This window comes from Raphanus sativus, unplaced genomic scaffold, assembly GCF_000801105.2.
Source record: "Raphanus sativus cultivar WK10039 unplaced genomic scaffold, ASM80110v3 Scaffold0289, whole genome shotgun sequence".
Classification (NCBI taxonomy): Eukaryota; Viridiplantae; Streptophyta; class Magnoliopsida; order Brassicales; family Brassicaceae; genus Raphanus; species Raphanus sativus.
In genome coordinates, this window is record NW_026615609.1 from 37,501 (window position 1) to 47,375 (window position 9,875).

The 9,875-nt window shown below is 39.5% G+C and overlaps 1 protein-coding gene across 1 annotated transcript; it reads left to right on the forward strand.

The window, feature by feature from the left end:
* Nucleotides 1–4,560: 4,560 nt before the first annotated feature.
* Nucleotides 4,561–5,619, forward strand: LOC130501793 (uncharacterized). Its single transcript, XM_056996618.1, has one exon. The coding sequence runs from the start codon at nucleotides 4,561–4,563 to the stop codon at nucleotides 5,617–5,619; it is 1,059 nt and encodes a 352-aa protein (XP_056852598.1).
* The last annotated feature ends 4,256 nt before the right edge of the window (nucleotides 5,620–9,875 follow it).

Here is a 9,875-nt window from a genome sequence, read left to right on the forward strand (position 1 = left end):
ATGCATTAAGAATCACATATAAATTGCTTAGGTCCAATGCTTAGGATAGAACATACATCCGATTAGTTCTTGATCCATGCATTTATCATTCGACCATTGTGATTAATTTCATCAATCTTGCTTGATCCCATTTAAAAATGATGATTGATCCTTATTCAAATCCTAAAGGGCCTTAATACCCTATATATATATATATAATCAATCCAAATATGAATTATAATTAAAAGGATCACTAGATGCAGTGATCAATTGATCATTGTCATACTAGAAATGCTTAAAGCAAATATATTATATGATTTGGGGAAGCCTTATTAAATCATTATTAAATCATATAAATTAAATAATATATAGGCTTCTATTGCTTACATAAATTCTTGATGCTTGAAAGCAATGTTAAATATTCAGATGTTGAAAATCATCTTGAAATCTAAATATTGGTGACTATATCTAAATTTCTCACTTTTGAGATAGATACAAGGCGATTTTCTTAATTATATGCCATCACCTTACTGAAAGTCTCAATGATCAATATCTCACTATTGAGAATCCTCTGGACCTTTGGATAGAACTGAAATCCAGATATGATCACCATAGTACGGTGCTATTACCAAAGGCCCTATATGATTTGAGGGACCTAAAGACCAAGACTATAAGTCTGTGGATGAGTATAACTCGGCTCTATTCATGATAGTCTCAAAGTTGAAACTGTGTGGAGAGACTATCACATATGCTGACATGTTAGAGAACAAATTCTCTACATTCCACAAGCAATGTTTTGCTTCAGCAATAATACCGAGAAAATGGTTCCTCCACATATGCAAATTTAATCTCTTGTTTGTTGCTTGCTAAGCAAAACAATGAGTTACTCATGAGGAATAGTGAGATAAGGCCTCCTGGATTTTAATGCATTGCCTAAGGCATATACGGCCACAGAGCCATATGAAAGAGTCAAACTATGGCCATGTGAAAGGCCATGGAAGATGGCAAGAGTTGCGTGGATATCACCCACAGTCACTCCATAGTCGAGGCCGAGGCCAAGGTTATCAACCTAGCCATGGGTATAAGTCCGATTTTAGTACCCATGCCTCGACCAAATCTGCTTGCCATCGGTGTGGGCTGAACAAACATTGGGCCAACCGATGTAGAACTCCCAAACACTTTATTAAACTCTACCAGGAGAGCATAAAGGGATAAAACCCTATGACCCATTGGGTCCATCTAGATGGTGCGAATGATTTCGACCATGAGAATGATGATCAGCTTGAATACGAGACTTCATATTGCCTTAAAGAGGCCAATTAGATTTCGACATCATTTTACTTTGTCTTTGTTCTCTATAGTGGACCAAGCCACATTATATTAAGAGACAAAAGATATTTTATTCAAGGTCATGGCTAGTCCAACCTCATGATGCCTAAAGGCACACATCTAAAAATCTCTGATGCATTACATTCCCCATAAATCAAAGTGGAATTTATCAAAGTTTCAAAGACATTCATATGAATGGTCTACATATTGAAACTATGGGCAAAGGAAAGAAAGGATTCCTTATGATTTATAAAAATTCCCAAGGCCAAAGGAAAGTCCTAGAGACTATACCTACTATATCTATAGGCCTTCATTGAGCCAAGATAAATATGATTGTGGGTTAATACCCCAAATCACTTTCCAAAGAGTTCAAAGAAGCCTTTAAAATATGGCACGACATGCTCGGCCATCTAGGCTCTATTATGATGCATAAAATACTCTTGAACTCAACTGGACATTCCTTGAAAGAAAGGAAAAGAGGTCCGACCAAGGCATTGCCTAAAAGGCATTATATTCACCCTATAAGGCCCATTGAAATTAAGAAGAGAATATGGTTTCCAACAATGGGCAAAAGGGAATAAGAGTACCTAAATTAAAATCGCCTAAGTGGTCGAGACTACATTCTCTATTGATCTAGAGATCAATATGATATTAGGCAAATAGCCAGGGCAATCATAATCATGTTTGATTGACCCACGAAACTTATCACTTAGATGGCATTTCCATACTTAGCCATCTGAATTATGATGCAAAGATTTAAAAGGGCACAAAAGCTATCCCATAAGATCTCACGTTTGTGCAATTTATATCTATGCACAAGGGAATTTATTGTCCCAAGCACCACGAATTAGAGTATGTTCATGAGGGGGAGTGAGGAAAAATCCCATGATACATGACCATACTAAAATCCGTGAAACATGGTCCACAACCATATTTCATATTGGTTGAATTTATGATATTATGACCATTACCTATAAGGTTCAAAAGTCCATATGCTTGGGGACATCATGAGTTATAAAAGATTAACTTGCATCAGGCCATAGATATTATATCAGGCCATATAAGTGATAATAAATATTCCCACCTCATACTAATACGGGTCATGAGTCCAGACATATATCATATTAAGATATTATGAATTAAGATATTATGAATGAATCCACCACAAATATATGTGCCATCTAAATATCATATGATCTTAGAATCTCATAAGGAGGATTGGGAATATATGTTGGATATATATTATGAATATACTTTCTCCATAACATTAAAAAGAAACCTGAGCCAAAATGGGTGATTTAATCATAGGCCAAGGAACAAGGATTACATAAAGTTTATGAATCCCAATATCCAACATTGAAAGGAGAAAAGTAATAAGCTGGTAAAGAATGGTATCAACCATCATTGTCTTGGCAAAGATCCTCGGACTAGAAAAGATTTATAGACGTCCATATGCTACAATGATAGCAAAGTAAAATGCCAGACACATTGACCCGAGAAAGAATGACTATGTCATCCCAGCTTAGCACCACACGGTTTTGATGTCTTAAAGACACAACCAAGTTGCTACAGAGTCTAATATAAGACCGAATTGGTTCCAAAGATAAAAGACCTCAGAAATTAAAGAAAGGTGCAAAAGGAAACCGAGGTCATAGATTGTCCAGACAAGGCCAAAATGGCCATGCCTAAGGTACCCACTAATGGGGCTCGGGACGCTGAGCCTCTTGGTACTGAAGACATTAATAAAGAGATCTCAATTAATTATTTGATGTCTGGAAATAGAAGGAACCTGTTGTAAACCAGATGGTTTATGGATTGCTCATAACCAAATGGTTCAACAGATCGAGGTTACACTTAACCGAGATTGTACTAAACCGAGATTGTACTAAACCGAGATTTGTTAAACCAACCATGTGTTAATGGATTGGGCCTTGTTTCTCCTTATTGTTAAGTTCGATTTCTTAACTTAAGTTAAGAAAGTCCCACATTGCTTAACTTTGTAATAGGCGGCCAAACTCCAACCTATATAAGGAGAGCCTTGTTTGCTTATGAATAACATCTCATTCTTTCCAAACAAAGCATCCGATCTCTCTCCCCTCTCTCTTCTCTCTCTCCTTCTTCCTTCTCTCTCTCTCCCTCTCTCTCCTCTCTCTCTCTCTCTCTCATCTCTCTCTCTCTCTCTCTCTCTCTCTCTCTCTGGTTCGATTAGTTCTTAAGCAAGAACACTAGGATTAGAACACGTTATCAGCACGATCTTGCTCAAGATCAACCAACTCGGAGACCATCATAAACCCTAGCCGCCGCCAACTACTTCTCTCTCTAAGATCTTTTACATTCAATTGTTTCTTAGATCTTAAACTAATCATACTTTGAATCCTTTCTTTGTTTGATTGATTAAGGTTTCTAAGAAAGGAACCAAGGAGAAAAATCGGCAAAGTAAAAGGTTAGATCTCAAAACCCTAATTTTACTTGCAGCTCAAGTTTTATTTCGGTTTCATTTTATGTTTGAATCCGATTTTTAAAGGTTTATGATTTTATTAAATTGATCTAGTTCTTGTTTAAAAACTTATAAATCGATTTTATTAAATCTTATAAACTCTATTAGATCATATTTGATCAGATCCGAAATTCTAAACCTAAACCCTAAAATTTCGGATCTCAAAACCCTAAAAGCCTCATAACTTTAGTTTTGTAAAGACAACAAGCGATACCCCTTTTAAGGATGACACGCTATATGTCTAAACAAAACATAAGTCTATGTTTAACCAAAACTTAAAATCTGATTTAAATCTTTAAAATCTAATCCTTAAAGTTAATATCAGATTAAAAGAAACTTTAAATCATAAGAAATTTTTAAGCATGTGATAACATGACTTTCATTTTGTATAAGACAACAAGTGATATATTTCTAAAACAAAATTAGTCTTATGTTTCCACATTCTTTGATCAATGATCCACACCATTGTGTGGTTAGATCTTGATTTTTTAGTCAATGATCCATACTACTTAGTATGGCTAGACAATATGGTCGATGATGTGTACCTTCCGGTATGACTAGACCACAGGCCATATTGGTCGATGATATGTACCTTCCGGTACAACTAGCCCACAGGCTGCATGAGTCAATGAAGTGTACCCTAGGTACGACCAAGACCATGCTCTCATCCATCTTATTTTCAAATAAGTTGATGGATGAATTATAAGAAAAATAAAATTTTCTAAAAGACCTAAACACTCTGATCTTTGTTTCAGATGGCCAAAATCGCAAATTTGGATTTTGCACCTCTAACTGTGAGGGGTGACAATTACCTACAATGGGCACTAGATGTCGAGATTTCTCTTGGAGCCAAAGGCCTAGAGCATTGTATTGTTCCTCAGAACGAAGCTACTAAGAAAGAGAACTCTAAGACCCTCATGCTCATCCGTCATCACATTGAGGAGAGCTTAAAAGCTCAGTACCTCACAGTGAGTGATCCATACGAGTTATGGAAAGAGCTTCAGATGAGATATGATCACCAGAAGACCTTGATTCTTCCGGGTGCCACCTATGAGTGGATTCATCTCAGGATTCAAGACTTTAAGTCTGTGAATGAGTACAACTCAGCCATGTTTAAGATAGTCTCAAAACTGAGGCTATGCGGCGAGACTGTAACTGATAAGCAGTTGTTGGAAAAGACTTTCCAGACAATGTCCTCAAGCAATTTGTTGCTTCAGCAACAATACAGACAGAAAGGTTTTAAGACCTATAGTGAGCTCATCTCATGTCTATTGCTTGCAGAACAGAACAACGAGCTGCTCTTGAAGAACAGTGAGCTTAGACCACCTGGATCTAAGCCTGTCCCTGAGGCAAATCATACCTCAAATGAGCCTAATGATGGTGCTGAAGCCAACCATGTCCGATATGACCCTAAGGGCCGCGGATCCTCATATGGAAGAGGACGTGGCCGTAGAGGTCATGGGCGAGGACGTGGACAAGGTGGCAACAGCAAAGGGCGTAACACCCCTTATGACCGTCCAAACCAGTCCAATAATGGACAAGGTAAAGGCAGAGGCAATGGGACTTCTTCAAAGCCACAGAATCCTGCAAGCTCACCTTGCCATAGATGCGGAATGATGAATCATTGGGCAAAGAATTGCCGCACAGCCAAGCATCTGGTCGACCTCTATCAAGAGAGTCTTAAGGGCAAGAATCCGGAAGCACACATGGTGTACAAGGATGGTGAGGACGATTTTGATCATGACAAGGACGACCTCATGGATTTTGAGACTTCAGACATACTCACTATGCTGAATGATGATCCAGTCGAATAATGTGATGCATCAAACGATTTGTGTTTGAATGCTTTTGGTGTTTTTAGGCTTTGAGATTTTTTTTTAAGTGCTTTTGCATTCTATGTTTTATTTTAAGAATAAACTATGTTTACTTTCATTTTCAATAATAATATGAATGATTCAGATTATATTTTATTGTCTAGAATGAAAGGAAGTATGGACACACTTGTGGTTGATAGTGGAACAAGCCACACGATTCTTAAAGATAAGAAATTCTTTGTTAATCTAACATTGAAAGATGCCAATGTGAGCACAATAGCTGGTGTATCATCACTAATCAAAGGCCACGGCCAAGCTTATGTCTTGTTACCAAATGGGACACATCTAGAAATAGATGAAGCATTGTATTCTCCAAACTCTAAAAGAAGCCTGTTGAGCTTTAAAGACATTCGCAAGAATGGTCTTCATATTCAAACGAGTGGAGAAGGAGCCAAAGAGTTCTTAAACATCTTTGAGCTCGACCAAGACCATAAGAAGGTCTTGGAAATGATACCAGCTGTATCCACTGGTCTTTACCATGCTCAGATCAGTGCGGTCGAAGCCAATGCTATAACAATAAGCAAAGAGTTCAAGGAGAACTTTGCTTTGTGGCACGACCGGCTAGGGCATCCAGGAACATCTATGATGCGTAGACTTATCCTAAATTCTAATGGTCATAACCTTAAAGGTAGACGAGTTGTTCCTAAGATCCATACATGTGTACCTTGTGCACAAGGAAAACTCCAAGTCCGACCATCACCAGTCAAAGTGACAAAGGAAACCATAGGTTTTCTGGAAAGAATACAAGGTGACATCTGTGGACCAATACACCCACCAAGTGGGACGTTTAGGTACTTCATGGTACTCATTGATGCGTCCACAAGATGGTCCCATGTGTGTCTATTATCCACACGGAATCTAGCCTTAGCTAGACTTCTTGCTCAAATCATCAGATTGAAAGCACACTTTCCAGACTTTCCTTTGAAGACTATACGTCTTGATAATGCTGGTGAATTCACTTCCCAAGCCTTTTATGAGTACTGTATGTCCATGGGGGTGACAGTTGAACACTCCGTGGCACATGTCCATACACAGAACGGCCTAGCCGAGTCCTTTATCAAAAGGATTCAGATGATTGCTAGACCTTTACTCATGAAAAGTAATCTTCCAGTCACAGCTTGGGGACATGCAGTATTGCATGCTGCGGAATTAATACGCATCAGACCATCTAGTGAGCATAGATATTCACCATCCCAGCTCCTCATGGGTCGAGAGCCAGACATCTCCCATCTTAAGACTTTTGGATGTGCTGTTTATTATCCAATAGCTCCACCACAAAGAACAAAGATGGGAGCTCAGAGAAGGATGGGAATATATGTTGGATATGATTCTCCCTCAATTATAAAATACCTCGAGCCAACCACGGGTGATTTATTTAAGGCCAGGTATGCAGATTGCCACTTTGTGGAATCTGAGTATCCAACATTGGGAGGAAATAATAGCAAGCTGGTAAAAGAAATTACATGGAATCATACATCCCAAGCATGGCAAGATCCTCGAACTCAAGTCTGTGATCTTGAAGTTCAGAAGATTATACATCTTCAAGAGCTAGCTAATAAATTGCCAGATTCCTTTGCTGACCCAAATAGAATGACCAAGTCATATATACCAGCTGCTAATGCACCAATAAGAATTGATGTCCACAAGGGACAAAATCAAGTTGCTACAGAGTCTAAGACACGTCTGAAACGTGGTAGACCAATTGGTTCCAAAGATAAGAACCCCCGCATAAGTAAGAAAGGTGCTAAACAGACCGTGGGCGAGGGGGTGAAGGAGCTGGTCGATGTGGTCGATCCGTCCGTCCAAAAGGACCGGGACATGGACGAACCAACGTCCGGACATGGGCCGGGCGTACCAGCATCCTCAGACATGAACATTGGCACGGTTGCTAAGGGGCCTAATGAGATTTGGGACGCCAAAACTCAGGGTTCTGAACCACCTGACAATGAAGAGATCTCTATAAACTATGTCATGTCTGGAAAACAATGGAACAGAAAACATGTCGACATGGATGATTTATTTGCATATCATGTAGCACTTGAGATCATTGAAAATGATGAGGATCTAGAACCCACGTCCATTTATGAATGCATGCAAAGAAAAGATTGGCTTAAGTGGAAAGAAGCCATAAACGTGGAGTTAAACTCTTTCAAGAAGAGAGGTGTTTTTGGACCAATACTCCTAACACCACACAATCTAAAACCAGTGGGTTACAAATGGGTCTTTGTGAGAAAGAGAAATGAGAATGGTGAAGTCGTGAGGTATAAGGCCCGACTTGTTGCACAAGGATTCTCACAGAGACCAGGAATCGATTATGAGGAGACTTATTCTCCCGTGGTGGATGCAACAACATTCAGATTCCTTATAAGTCTGGCCATAAGAGAAAATCTTGATTTACGGTTAATGGATGTAGTAACCGCATATCTTTATGGACCACTGGACAATGACATATACATGAAAGTACCAGATGGTATTGAAATACCTAAGGATGCTAAAGGTTCTCGAGAACAGCATTGCATCAAGCTTAACAAAGCTTTGTACGGATTGAAACAATCTGGTCGTATGTGGTACAACAGATTGAGTGAGTACTTACTGAAAGAAGGCTACAAGAATGATCAAGTAAGCCCATGTATATTCATTAAGAAATCCGGCCAAGGCTATGTGATCATAGCCGTGTATGTTGATGATCTAAACATACTTGGAACGGCCAAAGAGATTTCCCAAACAGTTGAATATCTCAAGAAAGAATTTGAGATGAAAGATTTGGGAAAAACCAAGTTTTGCTTGGGACTACAGATTGAACATCTTAAGGATGGAATCCTTGTGCATCAAAAGACCTATACTGAAAAGGTTCTTAAAAGGTTCAACATGGATAAGTGTCATCCACTTAGTAGTCCCATGGTTGTAAGATCCCTTGGTCTAGACACTGATCCGTTTAGACCTAAGGCCGAGGATGAAGAGGTCCTTGGTCCAGAGTATCCTTACCTCAGTGCCATTGGCGCCTTGATGTACTTGACTACACATACTAGGCCGGACATCTGTTTTGCTGTGAGCCTATTGTCCAGATTCAGTTCATGTCCGACCATGAGGCATTGGAATGGGATCAAACACATTCTAAGATACCTACAAGGAACTAAGGATGTAGGTTTATTTTATGCTAACCAAAACAAAGAAGATTTGGTTGGTTTTGCTGATGCAGGTTACCAGTCCGATCCACACAGTGCTAAGTCCCAGACCGGCTATGTTTTCACATATGGAGGCACGGCCATTTCATGGAGATCAGTCAAGCAGACCATATCAGCCACATCATCCAATCACTCGGAGATATTGGCGATCCATGAAGCAAGCAGAGAGTGTGTCTGGCTGAGACTCATGACACACCATATTCGGACAGCATGTGGAATCACGGATGGTAAAGACGAGCCGACCGTTCTTTATGAAGACAATGCGGCCTGCATAGCTCAGCTCAAAGATGGATACATCAAGGGTGACAAGACTAAGCACGTTCTCCCCAAGTTCTTCTTCACCCACGATCTTCAGAAAGAAGGAGAGGTCAAGGTACTCCAAGTCAGATCAAGCGAGAACTCAGCCGACCTCTTCACTAAGGCATTACCAACATGCACGCTCAGGAAGCTTATGCAGCAGATTGGTATGCGATCACTGAGAGACCTTCAGTGATGTTCACTTCAGGGGGAGTAATGCGGCTGTACTCTTTTTCCTATCCATAGGTTCCCTTTTTACCACATTGGGTTTTGGGTTTACTATGGAAAGGTTTTAACGAGGCAGTATTCCAAACGCATTACAAGCCCTAGACGGTTATGGCATTCAGGGGGAGTGTTGTAAACCAGATGGTTTATGGATTGCTCATAACCAGATGGTTCAACAGATCGAGGTTACACTTAACCAAGATTGTACTAAACCGAGATTGTACTAAACCGAGATTTATTAAACCAACCATGTGTTAATGGATTGGGCCTTGTTTCTCCTTTTATTCATAAGTGGCGACTTCTTAACTTAAGTTAAGAAAGTCCCACATTGCTTAACTTTGTAATAGGAGGCCAAACTCCAACCTATATAAGGAGAGCCTTGTTTGCTTATGAATAACATCTCATTCTTTCACAAACAAAGCATCCGATCTCTCTCTCTCTCTCTGGGTTCGATTAGTTCTTAAGCAAGAACACTAGGATTAGAACATA

What these genes read in the sequence shown, in the direction of transcription:
- LOC130501793 (XM_056996618.1), top strand. Translation starts at nt 4,561, where the DNA reads ATGGCCAAAATCGCAAATTTGGATTTTGCACCTCTAACTGTGAGGGGT.